The sequence below is a fragment of the Thermobia domestica genome, chromosome 1 (genome assembly GCF_964235325.1).
Source record: "Thermobia domestica chromosome 1, izTheDome1.hap1.1, whole genome shotgun sequence".
Taxonomy (NCBI): domain Eukaryota; kingdom Metazoa; phylum Arthropoda; class Insecta; order Zygentoma; family Lepismatidae; genus Thermobia; species Thermobia domestica.
Genome location: NC_137454.1, coordinates 32,418,665 through 32,436,653, shown reverse-complemented (window position 1 = coordinate 32,436,653; position 17,989 = coordinate 32,418,665). Strand labels below are relative to the sequence as shown.

At 34.6% G+C, this 17,989-nt stretch overlaps 1 protein-coding gene across 7 annotated transcripts in view; it reads left to right on the top strand.

The window, feature by feature from the left end:
• Hnf4 (Hepatocyte nuclear factor 4) overlaps positions 1 to 17,989 on the top strand; it is a 242,135-nt gene that overhangs the window by 186,284 nt on the left and 37,862 nt on the right. For all 7 annotated transcript variants that reach the window (XM_081756566.1, XM_081756556.1, XM_081756581.1 and 4 more), the window contains 2 exons: positions 7,162 to 7,354; positions 10,082 to 10,176. In XM_081756566.1, coding sequence (XP_081612692.1) covers positions 7,162 to 7,354; positions 10,082 to 10,176 — 288 coding nt within the window. The remainder of the gene's footprint in view (positions 1 to 7,161; positions 7,355 to 10,081; positions 10,177 to 17,989) is intronic.

Sequence of the window (17,989 nt, the reverse complement as noted above, 5' to 3'; positions counted from 1 at the left end):
TTCTTCGCACGGGGAGAATGTTTCGTTTTGGACATAAAGGGTACAAAAACTGCCACTTATCAACTTAGGGACCAAAAACTATGAATTCGACACTAATATCGGCCATTTTCAATTTTCATGTCACCATCCCCCTTAGGACTACTAATGGGGGCTGAATTTGGATTTAAACAACATCGGAAGTGTCGTTGTTCATCTCAGCGACCCCTAAAACTATGGATTCAACACATATATCGCTCATTTTCGATCATTTTTATGCCTCCCCCTACCTTCTACCTTATATATATATATCCCCTTCAGTAAGTTGCACCGTCAAAGTGAAATAATAAAAACCGTCTCAGGTCCGAACCTCATCTATGTTAAAATTTGAATAAATTTGAATCAATCTGTGTTGAATAAATAACAATCCATTTCCAGTTCGTTAATGTGTCTTATAATGAAACGTCTTTAGAGCTAAATCCGTGTTAAACTGTAGGTTCGCGTCTCATATAGCCTCGCTGCTTGCTGAAAAGGACGCTAAACCTCAACCCAACCAACCAAAATGTACAATTTATGATCACAAAAATTTTCCTCTGAATTCGCTAGTTGTTTTAACATTTCGGGATCAGTTTTCATACTAAACTCTCCCCGTTAATGTTGTGGCTAGGGCGCGCGAGTTTGGTGCGCGTAGACCTGGATTCAATTCCTGTAATGTGATAGCATTGAACGACGCAGTGCGGTGGTTTTGATTCTTTCTTTAACCGTAGGTCTACGTTCCATATAGCCTCGGCACTGGAAAGGAAGCTAAAATTTAACAATTTTGACACTGGTTAAATACTTTCTCGAGAAATACGAAAAAAAGGTCATTTTTTGAAGTTGAGTTTGGTTTTTGTGTTGGGCGTCCGATTTTATAAAGGACAGGCGATCTAATATTAACGGGGATCGAGTCTGGTACAGTCGGCAGATTCAGAGACATACCATAATGCAAGATCAACGTTCGGAGTACAAGCCCTTCCCCACCTCACTATCTCGCCTACAAGAGAGCTAGATTACAAGAACGTTATTTTGAAGTATAATTTTCTGATATCAGATATTTTTAAGGCTATCTTCAGCATAATTCGATTGATTTGTTTACATGATTTAAACCAAGCATAATTATCGACTGTTGTAATCTTCTTACCAGTTTGCCAGTATTTGTGTTAAGAGATAATATCGTTCTTAGGATATTGTTTCTTTCGCTATTGCCAAAGTGGAAGAGAAAAGTCCTACGTAAAATAGTAATGATAGACAGCTGTTGCCAACATTTGTAGAACATTTATAAAAGGTTTGGATCACCAAATCAAATCATAAGATCTTAAAAGATTTTCTCGTAACTACTTGTGTTATCTGTGGCAATTTTATTATCAACAGCTTTAACCTAGTTACGTATCTGCGTTTAACAAAAAGAACATAAGATACCGATGAGATGTAGTAGAGTGAACGTTTCTTTATTATTTTTCTTTTTCATGTGGGCGGATCCTCATCTTTGGACCTTCTACCGCGTAAAAGCGCTTCAAAAAACCAACAAACTCCGAAGGTATTCCCTCGAGTCAACTCAATCAACAGACAGAAGAGAACGATGCCCCTTCCTTCCAAAGGCGTGAGGTCGTAGAGATCACAATATGACGTGTGAGGTGCGTCACATCTTTTGGATTACTACAAGAATCCCGATAACGATATGTAACTCCCCTTATAACCCAAGCATTGATGGAAGTTGGCCTTTTGTAGCAATATTGTAGTCGATATTCGATATAATATCCAATCAGGAAGAGTTTTTTTTTTAAAGATCATTTTTTCCTTTCTAATCATATATGACTTCTAATATTTGTTCTTTCAGAATACAAAATAATAATTCTGTACAGTTGAAAAAGATTCATAGTATACGAAGAAAGGACTGAAAATATTAACCCGATTAAAGTGCAAGTTGCAGATATAATCTAAGATAGAAGGAAAAATGACTATTGCATTCTTTTAAATTTGGTACATTAGGCAGAATACATATAACAGTATTACATAAAAATAAATATAGGTTACATCATGAATTATAGGCGTGTTGTCATTCGGCTGGTTTGCTTGAACTGATTGTTAAAATTCTCTTTCTACCTCTTGATACAGTATTTGCGAATGTCTATTTACTATTTTTGAGATTCAATATACAAAGTGTAAAGCATGTTTTAGGACTTAACCTTAGTGAATGTTACTGTCTTTGGAAACTTCTTTCTCTCCGTCTTTTCCCAATTATATGGGATCGACATTTTTTATTAATATTTTCCATAAAGCCCTGTACCCGGAATTCTTCCCCTGTTAGTGCACGGCTATTCGATGCGTTCGCAACGCGTTTTTATGGCTCCTGCGTACGCTTGGAATACGCTGACCATTGTATTTAAGTGTGAAAGGCAATTCACAATGCGCTGCGAACGCGAAAACAACACAAAACGCGCAGAATACGTTGGCTCATCCGTGTTTGGTGCGTTTTGGAACAATATACCGCCTGCTGTTTCGGAATCAGTAAAATATGTCCAAAGGAAGGGTTAAAAAAATAAAAAAAGGAAAGACTTGTTGCCAGGCAAGAGGATTTTAAGCAAGAAACAACTTTGTGCAGAGTATTGAAACTCTGCTATTATAAAGTATGTGTGTGTATAACAAAAAAAAAAAAAAAAAATCACAAAAATACAAGGAAATTCCGGAAAATTAGCTAATCACAGAAAAATCTATGTAACACAATACTTTTATTTCTCGTGATTCACATGAATGAAAATAAGGGTGTGGCAGTAAGGCCTGGAAAGCCTGACTAGTTCACAATATGATTTGTAACTCTGGCGACAGTAAAATTACCGAGAAGCCATCTAGGTTGCGTTCGCTGCGGGGGGTAACACATCGGAAACGAATCCTTGAATAGCCATACTCTTAGAATTTTCTTCCTGAAGTCATTCTTAACAGTGTCCTTCCATTTCCTTCTTGGTATCCCTTTACCTCTCTTTCCTTCTTGGTATCCCTTTACCTCTCTTTCCTTCTTGGTATCCCTTTACCTCTCTTCCCTTCCACTTTTGTTGGCATTACTCTTCTGACCACATAGTCGTTCCTTTTTCTCATTACATGGGCATACCACTGCAGTCTTCTTTCTTGGATCTTCTTAGATATCTCTTACAAATCTTGGTTGTTCCCGTTACTCTCTCATTCCTCATTCTGTCTCTTCTTGTTATCCCAAACATCCAGCGTAGCATTCTCATTTCGGTAACATTCAATGTTCTTTTCTGCGCTTTCCTCATTGACCATATTTCTGGTATGTATATCATTGATACATTTCTTTATTCTTTATAGTGCTTCTGGGGTTACACAGAACGCCACATAGACATACTTTCTTCCTATTTCACCATCTTTTTTGCATTCTGTGTGTTATTTCCACGTCCAAATCATCATTCTTGGCAACAGATGAGCCTAATTATTTAAAATTTTTCACTTAATTCAATCTTTCTTCTTGTAGCCTTACTTCTTAATTTTCTTCTCCGTTAACCGGGGCCGCAGTGGCTCAGTGGTAGAGCATTCACCTCTGGTGCTTGGGGTCCCGGGTTCGATCCCAGACCCCACCAAGTTAATTTTGTGGTGGACAAATACCGTGCTCGTGGATTTTCTCGGGGTTCTCCCGTTTCCTCCCACTTTCTTCATTCCACCATTTCATTCATTACTCATCATCACCGTCTCCTTTAGCCTAACCGGCATAACCGTGGGACGTAAAACTCAAAGATTTCATTTCATTTTTCTTCTCCGTTAAGCTCGAGATGTGCAATTTTCTATTCACTAAATTTTAGGCCTCTTAACTCTTTCCTTTCCTTTCAAATTCTTCCCTGTTTGTATTGCATAGTACAATATCATCGGCAAACATCATACATTATCACATCTTGAGTTGTAACATCCATGAGAATGTTGAAGAGGTATGGGCTTAAGGCTGAGTCCTGGAGTTAATTGTTACAATAATACACAAATACTGAGTAATATAATCGTATACTAATACTTGGTGGTCAATTTACTTTAGTAATCATGGAATCAGGTATATAAGAATCTTTAATTGTGAAAAAAGTTATTATGAAAGAATATAGGCCTAGCTTCCATTAAAATACCTATAAATAGATTTCATTCAATCAAAATGAAATTTAATGAAATATTTCCGTGTAACGTCCCATGTTTATGCCCTTTTAGACTAAGGGAGACGATAATTAAGGGAAATGATGGTATAATAGGTGGAATGAAAATGTTGGAGGAAACAGGAGTACCCCGAGAAAACCCACGGACACAATGTTGTCCACCACAAACGTTCTTGACCGGGGATCGAACCAGAGACCCTCACAGACCAGAGGTAAGTGCTTTACCACTGAGCCACCTTGCCCCCTTATTGTAGAATTACAAACAAATGAATGGAGAAATACTTATTAATTTCCGTAGTCTTTGCAATAGAGGTTTGGTTTGATTTAGTTTAACGTCCCACGCTTATGCCTGCTACACTAAAGAAAACGTACTTTGCAAGAGAGAAGTAAGTGGATTCTGCCTCTCAAAATGGAGACTTCGCTAGACATATTGGCTGCATACACATAAACAAGTGTTCTATCCCAGAAAAAAAAAGAAAAGAGAGAGAGAGATTAAAATGAAGATCTTTGACCTACTCACGTTTTAAAGCTTTTAAAAATGTCAGGTGTTCTGATTATGCGCTGCTGCATTTGCTTATAAGGGAGAAGGAAGGAAGGAAATGCTTGTGCTGCGAGCAGCAGTTCATATATGGCCATATGGCCGGGAAATGCAATCGCAACTGTTCTTACACCCTAAACCACTGATCAGAAGGGCATGACCTCTTCCGAATGGCAAAACATAACTTGCGAAAAGGAAAAAAAATAAATAAATAAAAAAAGAGAGAAAGGAAATGGAGAAAAATGCGTGCCACTCCTTCTTTGCTTTGTATTTTGGTACTACGTGTACCACAGTGATATCACCCTGTCTTCTTCTTCTTCAATTTTGTTAAGCTTCACAAAGGCAATAACTCTCTGGCTCTTGATGTCGCTGTAAATTCGGATACGGTAATTCTTTTAACGACTCGTATGGAGAAATGTACCGCTCCCTTTTTCCGGTATACGACTCTATAATACTATACAGTTCTTATGCATAACTTCTTATGTTTTCCTTTTAGTATATTTCCCAAGCGACTTGCTTCCTGAAAGGAGAGAAAACCAGTAACTATAATAATGAAGAGATTTAACCCATATTGAAAGCATAATAATGACTAATGTAGAATATTCTTTATTCCTGGATTATTCTCCTTTGTACTCACAAATTCTATTATCCGCAACAAAATTAAAATTTCTAGATTGAGTCTCTAACTTACTAAAAATAATACAAAATTTACCATTTTTCTTTTGCTTGTTTATTCATAAGTGAAAGGAGATAATGAAATGCAACTTACCACAATCATAGATAATGTTATTCTACAACAGAAAATATGAACCTGAAGAATTTTCAATGTTTCCAATCATATAAATTACAGTGTTGTCAGAATAACATTTCCCCCAAGAGGAACGAACTGAACTGCATTTGATTACATATCATGTTGTTTTGGAAGCCTGTGAACTAGTTTTTAAATAACATTATTATTTAATTTTAATAACTGTATGTTAAAACTATTTTGTTTATTACAAACTAAATACAACTATTATTTAAAAAGTAGTTAACAGGATACCAAAACAACATAATACGTAATCAAATGCAGTTGAGTTCATTCCTTTAGTAGCTGCCTTAACGTAGATTTTTTTTGGGAAATATTATTCTGGCAACGCTGTACTTTCTATCGATGGCAACACTGAAAATTCTTCAGGTTCATATTTTCTGTTGTAGAATAACATTATCTATGAATGTGGTAAGCTGCATTTCATTATCTCCTTTCACTTATGAATAAACAAGCAAAAGAAAAATGGTAATTTTTTGTATTATTTTTTAGTATGCCAGGCTCTTAAGCTTTCCATCTAAACAATATATAAAATAGTCATACATTAACATTACATATCTCACTGAATATTTGTTCTGATGTAAATGGCCAATCAGTATTCAGTATTTATGCGAGACCTCAAAGTTTCAGCAAAAACACCATAAATTAATCTGGTACTTCGAATTTTGAGCGATGTGACTACAGCTGCACAGGTCTATCGGAAACACTGCGAGTGTCAAAATTTGTGTACAATGAAAACGAAACTAATTAAACTAACATGTAGCCCCATTTTTTGTTTTCAAAATGCGTGGAAATATGGGCTTCTACTTGATAAAAGGGACTACGCCTCCAGTCATAAGGCAAAAAATTAAGGGAAAAATCAATTATAGTATAATTATTTCTCTCTTTAGCATATTAAGTCTTTGCTATGCTCTGCAGAAGCTTTATTATTATTATTATTATTATTATTATTATTATTATTATTATTATTATTATTATTATTATTATTATTATTATTATTATTATTACATTGTTATACAACCCACAACACAACAGAATATTGTGGGTTGTCTAACTCGAAGGGGTTATGAGATTATACTGTACTTTATGAATCTCCAAAACGTGTGATTTTTTTCCTATCCCCCATTGAGTTGAAAATCGAGGAAAACGGCTTCACATGTGATTAAATCTGTTGAAGATATGTGTACAACATTTTTAGCTCTAGGCGACCTCTTTCTATTCAAAAATCTGATGACAGGCCCACACACACACATGCATACTCATCCAAAAATAAGAAGAGTATATCACTTTCACTAGATCCTGAAGTTGACTCATGAAACATAGTGACTACGCGCCTCATCGTTTTAGAAAAATCCGTTTGTAAGGGAAAAGATGCAATATATATAATATTCCCGATTTCGTTGAGGAATCGGCTGAATCATTTGAAATGAATTTTTGAACTGGATCGAGCTAGTTTTTTTTTTTTTTTTTTTTCATAATTTCACTTCGATTGAAAAAAAAGTATCGTAAGGGAGGGAAACAGGTTCAAATTTACACCTTTGAAAGCAAAGCACGGACATTTCAACTAGTATGATACGAACGTATAATGTTGTTTAGGGTTAAGACAACATGAAAAGTCAAGGGCATGTATTTTAAGAATTATTTATTTTGTCTTTCAGATTCAGAGCTGCAAATGGCAGTATCGAATCCCAGTTTGCACCCTTCACTTCAGGCCTCATCGACAGGTATAAATCAACATTGTGCTATCTGTGGAGACAGAGCTACTGGTAAACATTATGGTGCTGCGTCATGTGATGGATGTAAAGGGTTTTTCCGTCGGTCAGTGAGGAAAAACCATGTCTATACATGCAGGTAGGTTTTGATATTTATTTCTATCCAATAGAATAAAATCACTAAAGATTTATGTATTTAAATGTATGAACTGCTTTAATTTAATTTTTATGCCTTAAATTATTCAAGTCGTAAACAGAGCAATTATAAGTAATAAAGCTGTCAAATTTCTAGAGAAGCATCGTGATCACTTTTTTCTAAAAAAAATAAATAAATACATAACGGTGCAGAATAAGAGATGTATTAACTCAAGCTAAGAGGGATAGTTCCTTGCTCTGTTGAACGCTATTGAAATGTATAAATCTTAAATGTTAGCAAATATGACTATGATTTTACTGGAAGTATAGTTTATATGCAATTGAACTAGCCCCAACCATTATTTTCTATACCGTAAGACGGGGTTTGGGGCACCAGCTTTAAGGAATTTTAAAGAAAATCGCATGTAACTTAGAAACGTAATGATTTAGAACACTGTATTTTAAACATATAATAGCTAGATATATAAGAAAAACATTAGTGCAAGTTCATTAGTAAACATTTGGTATAACCATAGTTATTGAAATATAAACTTTGGTGCAAAGTTACCCCATTGGTGGTTATACTTTGCACAACATACAAACAAAGTGTGTTCAACACACGAACATATTTCTGTGCAATGTTTTCTCTTCAGTATTTATACATTTCACTTCCTACACAAAACTGCATGCAGTCTACAAATATTGATATTAGAATGATGGTACTGGTATCAGTACTTAGTATGAATTATCGATATTTGTAAAGAAAATTATGTATTTTCTGGAACCGGCAAAGGAATCACATTCTGATAGTTTAGCCCACAAAAATGCCAATTCAGGAACAGAAAAAAAAAATTCCCGTGAACTGATTTGCGTTGGTTATTCATTATGTCCAAGAATATAATCCCAAACGTAATCAGTGGAATTACAGGGTTTGGGGCTTTCACAGACTGAAGCCCATTCAAATTGTATGGTTTCGTTTACAGTAGAGCGTCGATTATCCGAACGTCGGTCAACCGAACGACCGCTTAACCGAACTGTGTACTCGCTCGCACCTGTTACTCTCCCACCCTACCGTCCATCATCCCCCTCACTCCCAAACCAAGTTTCCCACAGTAGTCGCCACACTAAGCCACCGCTGGCGGAACATTGCTTCTAATGGGGCCTTCATAAGGCGCTGCTGACCGGCACCGCTAAAGTTGCCTTTGTACGTTACTTTGTAATACTTAAAGAGATGCCCGTTTTTATGAATAAATTTACTGAACAGTACTTCTTTTTGGCAAATAAACATGTACAGTTCGATTATCCGAACAAACCAGTTTTAGGTTGTTAAAGCGCATGTGCTGTATTATGCGTCGCTGTAATGCACTGCCTGTTGCTCTTTTGACGTGTATTAAAATGTTTCATTACACTTATTTGTATATACAGTAATACTGAATATTCTGTGGTAGTGTATTCGGTAAGGTGTTTACCTACCAATAGCTTCGATTCCCGGGGGGAATTTCTTGTTCTAAGGGACCACAGCTAGGGGCGGCTTTAGGATTTTAATTTTGGGTAGGCCCGCTCCTTCGCTTATGGATACATATACACATTTGATTGATTAATGACAGTAGGAAATTACTTTTACAGTAGTGGTTGATGCTATTTGTTAAATAATTATCTACCATTAATATAAATAGTGGAAAATATATTTACTCTTTATTGTATCTTTTAGCGTTTATATATATATATATTTTTTTTAATTTTTGGGTAGGCCCGTATCTACCCGGCCTACCCGCTAAAACCGCCACTGACCCCAGCCTGGTGCTGATTATATTACTCGTACCTCCATTGCGTGTCAAAATCAAGAAAATGTCGAGCTTTACCTCCACATCTCCATTGGTAGGGCTCTCAGACACCTCGGATTTACACCTGTCCCCGCAGGAATTGTTTTGGAGACCAAATGTCCCTGTGTTCCATCAAAAACCCGAAGCTTAATATAATTCGTGTGATATTTGAAAAAAAAATCCATTGTTATCAGTCATCCATATTCCACTAATAGAATAAATAATCTACTCATGTCACTCACTTCTATAAGTGTTGATCTATTTTAATATTACAGAGGTTGATTCCCTTATATTAAGCTGAATGTGAACGTGTCACTTACCTATGAAATGGCATGTTTCCATCATTGGTTGTGTTTGATCTGCATACCACTTCTACTGACTATTGCCCGGCATCGGAGTTCCACGGTACGGTTGCTCGATAGTACGTTGCAGCTAGACCATTGCATCTCACTCCTCTTTACAGGATTCCCACGGGCCGGTGATAGTGCGGACTCGACGATGGGACAACTGCCGCTTGAGCGAGAAGTCTGAAAATACAATACTCAAGTGGGCTGCCTTCTGGACGTTTGACAGGGATGTCAGAGAAGGGAACTGACGAATTTTCAGTTTCCTGTTCCATTCGGCGATACAATTTCAAGCGAATAATGGCTTGTTGATGTGGATTGAACGCCCGAGAAACAGATTCTGTATTTAATATTATTCTTCTATTGAAACCAGTAGATATTGATGTATTACTTCAAGTTTGGGTATTGAATTCTCATAGTTTGGAAGTCTAATTAGTTTCATAGGAAAATCAACAAGGATAATTAATACTTTTGCCTTTTTGTAATGCATATTACATTTAATAAATATGTTATAAATAGCTTCATAAAATTCGTCTATGATAGATATTTTGTTTATCTTTTAAGGTTCAACCGTAATTGCGTGGTCGACAAAGACAAACGGAACCAATGTCGCTATTGTCGCCTGCGAAAATGTTTTAAAGCAGGAATGAAAAAGGAAGGTAGGTAGACCCCTACAATACATTGATGTATGTTTGTAGAAATAGCATAATACGCGTAGTAATAATTGCATAATCTTACATACAAGTCATGTTTTTTTTAAAAAAAAAAAAACTGTTTACAATTTTGCAAAAAAGAAAGAAGAAAAAAATAATAAAAAAAGTGCTTCTGCTAGTTCGCTTTCTACCGTTACCAGGAGCAGTACACGCAGCTTCTGAAACTGCAAAACGTTATTTGTACCAGGCTTCACCACTAAATGAAACAATCAATTTTGTCCAAATGTCCTGGGAAAGAAGAGTTATTATTATTATTATTATTATTATTATTATTATTATTATTATTATTATTATTATTATTATTATTATTATTATTATCTCCTATTGTTATTAGTGTGATAAGGGCGTTCTTCCAATTGTGTAGAAAAAAAAAAAGACAATAAATTCATGAAATTAGTTTCATAAATGTTTCTCGCGATCACATATTACAGGGTACTGTATATTCTCGCGATCACTACGTGAGCAATACAGATTTATTATATTTTATTTCTTTTACGATTACCAGTCCGGAACACGGCAGATCCATAAGTGTAAATTATTCATTGTAGCTTTGAAAAATTCACGATTACTAATAAAACTCCAACTGACCAAAGCAGTATATATATTTTAAGAGTATATATTTGTGCTTTATGTGTATATGTAACATAGCCGAAACTGTAACACAAGTATATAATATTAAAATATATATACTGTTTTTGTCAGTTGGATTTTTATTAGCAATCCATAATGGCAAGTGTTTCGGAAGGAGGATTAAGGGAGATATCCCTTCCGAACCAAAACCGCAAATGCAATTATTGTTATTGTAATGGCTGAAAGGTCATGGTGAGGAAGGATGTTTACTTACAGGGCGCCCACGACGCAGGGCGGGTTTGGTCAAAGCCTAAGGAAGGTATCTTTAGGTAAGAATGCATCTCCCTCGTCGCCCACACTTCCCAAAAAAGTATCCCAACTGAATATATACGTATAATTTGCGCTTTATTTTGTACGCTGTAAGTAGCAAGTAACAGGAGTAAAGAATGAAATTATTTAATTTTTTGTCTTTTATGAAACCGAAGAATAACATTATAAAAATGTTCAAAATTATTTAATTATAATGATGAAATTTATACAAAAGAAGGTGTGTAAAGATCTGCCTTTGATCGCCTATGATAGCCGTAAAAAGCAAATGAATTCATAAGGGTAAGTAAGTATATAGTAATATGAAGATGTAATTCAAGGATTAAACGTTACGGTACATCTCTGTAAGATGCACAAGAAACATATTGTAGCAAGTCACAAAAAAGCACCGCAACAAGCATGGCTGTTGAAATTCTGTCAGTTTAAACATTTTCTTGAACTTGTAAAAATTTTAGTATAAGGCACTTCATGAACGATTATACTAAAAAAAAAAGTATGGCGTACCTAAAAACATAGGATACATGTGTAAATCCTGTAGTTTTTGGACTTAACATACAGCAAACGAATAACTGAAAAAGTAATTTTATACGTACTTTCCAAATAAACGCACTTTCCGTACAAACGAAAGAACTGTATATAGACGATCATGATCTCTCATACAGATGGACGTATGTAACATATAGCTGACGTGTATAATATATGTATACATATGTAAAATGCGGAAGATTGTTGGATGTCAGACATCCTGCAACGGCATGATGTAACATTTAAGGCGGAAAATTGGGCAATACGTATGTGGATATGGATAACGTATGCCCCGTACTAGGGATGCGCACGAGACAATATTTGAGGCTGTCTCGTCTCGAAATTGTGGTGTAAAAATGATGTCTCGACTCGAAAAATGTATTCTTCTCTATTGGAAGAGCTTTGTCTCGACTCGAATTTTGTCAGAAAAATTCTGTCTCGACTCGTCTTGTGCGCATCCCTACCCATACTGATTTCCGTAGTAAACATAATGATTCCGTATATTTGTACAATATATCCTACTGCTGTCCGGATAACGTATTTTTCTCAGTGTATACTTTTTGTTTTCGTGAAGACTTGAGTTCATAAGCGTATCAACAAACATTCGTGTAAGTGGTTCATGAAGCCGTAAAAAGCCGGCCTTTAGCCATCTCCGTTTAATAATAAATCGCTTTCAGAAAATTGCTATTCTAATTAACACCATAGTGTTTTAGGGTACGTACAATGATATTTGTTTTGTAGATAATGTGTTTTGCGAGACGTTATCTCTTTTACTTCTCAGAATATGACAATTCTTTAATGATTGACTGTGTATTAATGACAAATTTAATCAATAAATCCCACATGTTGATTTCCGAGTATTTTTCATTTGTTATCCTTTATTATCAAGCTGTTAATAACAAATACTTCATAGTCGACCAAGTGATAGCAAACATCCAATGTTGCAATCTATATAAATGCCCTGAATGGCAAAATAAAAATCTATACCGTAAGCATTTCATGTAAAATTACGTGACAGGTTTTGAAATCGTGTTTGTGCTTAAGGGTCTTCACTACAGCGAAACTAAACTACCGCTAATTTTAGAGATTTTCTGTAATATCTTCAAAACAAATAAAAATATTCGAAAAGCAGAAACGGAATGAACTAGACCAATAGTACTCAAACTTTCCGATAACACGGACCCCCTGTTCATTCGGGAAGTGATCTGCGTACCCCCTGTTCATTCGGCAAGAAATCTGCGGACCCCTTGCAATGCTATCTTAAATTTCACACGGTATTAAAAATACACTAATTGTACTAGAATTATCACTGACAAGAAAGAGATCAAGAAAAATAATGCAATAGGTATTCTAAAGATAAATGTTGTTCCTAGTGAACGGAATTTCAATTGAAAATACCATAACTTTCAAGACTACATTTTTAATTTTTTTTTAATTCACTTGATAAAAAACTTTCTCAAATGTGGAGTCACCAATGTGAGGAATTATATTCTTTGTGTTTGTCCATAATTGCATTGAAATCTGAATAATTTTTGTCGCCATCAATCTTAGGTCCGATTCCTCATTAAGACGATTTCGCTTTAAGGTTTTAATACTGCAAAGGGCAGAAAAGGTCTGCTCACATAAGTAAGTAGTAGGGAAGGGCATCAAATGTTGCAATGCCTTTTTAGACAACTCTTTGTACTCACAGCGCACACGCAAACCAATTTGAGTCAAGAGTTACTCGCACTGGCGGATCTAGGAATATATTTTGGGAGAGGTTTCCTTTTTTTTTTTTTTTTTAGAAATTCCATAATTGGGGAAGGGAGGCTTGATCGTTATAAGCACAGGAATGACGAACATTTACTTCTTTCTTTTTTTAAAAAAAAATCTGGAATTGGTGGTAGTGGTGGAAGTTTTCCGCCATTTGAAGATGAAATCCATGAAATTCTGAGGCGTCGTACAGTTAATGTACAACTGTTTTTGAAAAAGTCCCCTAACAAAGAAGAAATTTCTCTCACTTGAAATAGTGCTATATAACGGTTGACCAACTTCAGTGCAGAAATTTAGTAAAGTAGGAGAACATTTAAAATTACAAACCTCGGTATAATTCTAATTGCTTTTTTTTTAGTAACTGAAAAAATATTTCTTCCATAACATCCGTGAGTTCCATTTTATCACAACACATTTCAATTTTTAGGTGTCGCGGACCCCCTGGCTAGGTCCCACGAACCCCACTTTGAGAACTACTGAATTAGACTATACGATTTTGCATGTAATATCGTTATCACGACTCATCTGTCTGCTTTCGATTTGCAACTGTACATAGATTTAGTAATTTTTTGCGGGTTCTGTAAATAGTGGAATATTAAAAGCAGGTAAATTGTGGTAAAGGTATCACATGCAAAATCGTATTGTCTAGTTCACTACGTTTCCGATTTTTGAATATTTTTATTTGTTTTGAAGATATTACAGAAAAAATCTAAAATTAGTGGTAGTTTAATTTCGCTATAGTGAAGACCCTTAATGACTCCGATTTCAAATATATTATGAATAAAATATCCTTAGGAATAGTAAAGTCTCGAATTTGAATGTTTTCTTTGTTTGGGCATGTTATATAAAAATACTAATCTTGCCATACTAATATAAAACTGATAAAAGAAAATAATTACCATATGTATTATTAAATTAGCTATAACAAATTAGAAATAATGAATGTTATTATTGTATGAGTATATTTGCTTCATAACATTTTAGACTTATGAAAACACTTGCAGATGTAGTATACAGGGTGAGTCGAAATGATGTTTTCGATTTCTATTATTATTATTATTATTATTATATACATAAATATAAAGTTCGAAATATAAAATTCTAAGAAAAAAACACTATAAGATTTTATAAATCATTTTAGAATATCAGATTTTGAATTTAATGGAAGCAATGTCTGTCGATTGATTTCCAATTCAAAAGTTTAGTATTTTTAGACCTATATTTTCTAAACAATATTTGCTACAATGCTTGCTGTCTAACATCACTTGAATAAAGGATTTATCAATGAATTTCCTTCTTTCAAATAGAATAAAGTCACTAATAACTTATCCAATATTCATAATTATGAGAATAATAATCTTTTTTTCTTTTCATTTTATGATAAAGTAGCTTAACAAAATATTTGTGAACCGATTCTATTCTGTTCATTAGGTTCTTCCTCCATTAGTTCAAAGAGCATAACCATAGAATATTAATCTTTAAAAAAAATCATTTTTTATTAGTGTATTTGAGATACTATTAGTATCACAACCAAATTCAATTTTAGATAAATAATAATAATAATAATAATAATAATAATAATAATAATAATAATAATAATAATAATAATAATAATAATAATAAAGTAGTGTTTATTATTATTATTATTATTATTATTATTAATAGTAGTAGTAGTGGTAGTAGTAGTAGTAGTAGTACAAATTAAGTTTATGAATTTCTTTAAAGGATAATGAAGGACTTCTGTAAATATCCATCCTAAGGGGAGAGGGAGTAAAAAAAAGGGTTGAAAATTTCCCCCAAGAATAATGTATTTGACGAATTCCTGGCGTTAAAGGGATAAAACTCCGCATATTAGCAATAAAGTAACTTTTGGTTCAGCGTCTTTATAAAGATTCCACTCCAAAGGGAGGAATGGGTGATATTTATAAAATACTCAAATTTTGACTTTGTTTAATCAGAAAGTGCCGAATATGAGGGTTCACTTAAGTGGGAGTTCCGAAATTTTGTATATAGGCTTCTAATTTAAAATAAGGAAACATGTATTTCGTCGTTTCTCGTAATTCCGCTCGCAACGGAAGAAAGAGAGTATATCCTAAAGAAGTATGGGATTCAATATTAAGGTGGATCTCTAGTCATCTTTATGGTAAAACTTTCTCACTAGATGGCAGAGCACATCGCGATACGTGCGATGTTGCCACATTAATTACGGATAGAAAAGTAATTAGACACGAAAACATTTTATATATGATTTACTACGAATGGAGATAAAGAGTTTTTATTTCCCTTTCATCAGGGCTGGATTAATCCATCTGGAGACTCGGGGCTAGAAAAAATATGTGGCCCTTGCTGGCTTCGCCTAATACATTTCTGTGAAAGTATAGTAGGATAGTTAAAGGAATATGTTTCAAAATTTTTCGTCATATTTTATTTTATGATGATGATTGTATCTTCATGATTCTCTTTAGGTAACCAGTTGAGATTTGATCAGAGTGGAGGTTCCTGTCCACCTGCAGGGCGCGGGGCTATAGTGCCCCTAAACCCCCCTTAATCCGGCCCTGCCTTTCATCCAATATTGTTCGCTTTAAACTATTAATTAATTATATTCTTTGATCAAAAGTTATTTTTTTTTTTCAACTCACGAAACGTTATACTATATTTCTCTCAAACTAGACGCCTTTACGGTGCAGATTAAGAATACGTGCATCAATACGAGATCAATACAAAATAGGTTCCAAGTACTACTTTGAATAAATAGCGTATTTTAAAGGGGTAAGTGTTCAAAATTAAGAAGATAAATAGACTATCTCACAAGCCTCTCAAGTTAGGAAGATCAAAATTTATAAATAAACTCGTAATGACAAATAAGAGGACCCGTGACCCAACATTTTCCAAAATTCCGGTTTTAAAGGGCGGAGGCGCAGTTTCTATATTTTCCGCAACATTTGGAATAGGCGTGACTGTTGTTTGTAATAGCATCACGGAAAACGGGTTAATCGTTTAAAATGAATCTTGGGACCTATTTGAAGATATTTTTTATCGTGTTTCATTGATTAAGAGACGTATCCTAAGAAGATAAGGTGTTCAAATGTTAATGCCAAAATATAGCATCTTATTACTTTTTTCTGCAAATACGTTCATTGAAATGTATATTGTATGGAGGGAAAAAGGTTCAGACATTTTCGATTTCCCCGTGGAAGAACAGACATTCCAGCTAATTATTTTATTATATAATCACAATAATTAGATATAACGAAGTAAAGAAGTGTTGAAGTCCTATTCTTCCAAATGGATTAAAAATAATCGATATTTGTAATTAGAACATCGGAATTAATATTATGCAAGAAGTATGATTATTTCTACTTAGTTTAATCTGTTTTTGAAGCACAATATCGAACATCTCCAAATGTTCTTGCATTGTATTGTATTTCATAGGATTGTGGTTTATTTTTTTCTTCTTTTGGATAGATAAGATAAGGCTATAAAAGATAATTGTTGCCAAGGGAATTATTGTAAAAAAAAAAAAAAAAAAAAAACTAATGATAAAAATTCATTTCATTGAAGAAAACTCTTGTTCATTCTTGACTGGGAACATACATATCGCTGGCCATTATAGGTATCTACAGCTTAAGGCTCGTCATGCATGAGTAATGACGCCCCTCGGCGAGCACATTATCCGAGGAAGGAAGAAATGAATGGAGAAGGAACAGTGATGATGCTAGAATGGGGAAAGGGGGGATGGTGTCCCCGGTAGTAGACCTATCATCCTCCCCCGACTTCCCCAGACATGTTATAATGTAGGACATGCAATATAAAAATATTATTTTCGGTAGGCCAAATTAAAAAAAAATAGCTGCCGCCAAAAATGTTTCTTCCCCTTAAATTATCCCCCCAGGAAATTACTGCTGGTATCGTTACTGAAAAAAAAAGGAAGCGCCCTGGGACTTGTATGTTAGGTACCCTCCCGTTATTTGCCTGATATAAATGAGGAAGACTTGAAAAAAAAAAAAACACTCTCAGGATGGCTGTTCTAAAAAAACTGTTACATCTTTCCGATTGATTGTCCCCGCCAGGAAACATCTTTCCTTCAGTTTAACGTGATACGATTATGCCTTTCAGGATAAAGGAGACGGATGATTAAGGCAATTTAATAATAATAATAATAATAATAATAATAATAATAATAATAATAATAATAATAATAATAATAATAATTAAAGAATTGGTGGAATGAGACAGTGGGAGAAAACGGGAGTACCCTGAGAAAATCCACGGACACAATGTTGTGCACCACAAACTTAGTTGGGCGGGTTTTTGAACTAGGGATCCCACGCACCAGGAGTAAGCGTTCTACCACTGAGCCATTGCCAAGAGTCAAACACGAGACCAGAAAGAGAGATTGGCTTAATGGTTCTGGGCTAGAAATGGAATTTTCGCATTTTATTTACGAGTAGGGGAAAGTGGTCGAATTCTGCGCACTTAAGGAAAAATCGTTATTTCTCCGCTGTTTTTGTAAGTATCACGACATAACTTTGCACAGCCATTGTTTGCTGTGTAGTAGACAAGCTAAAGACGTAGTTTGAGTAAA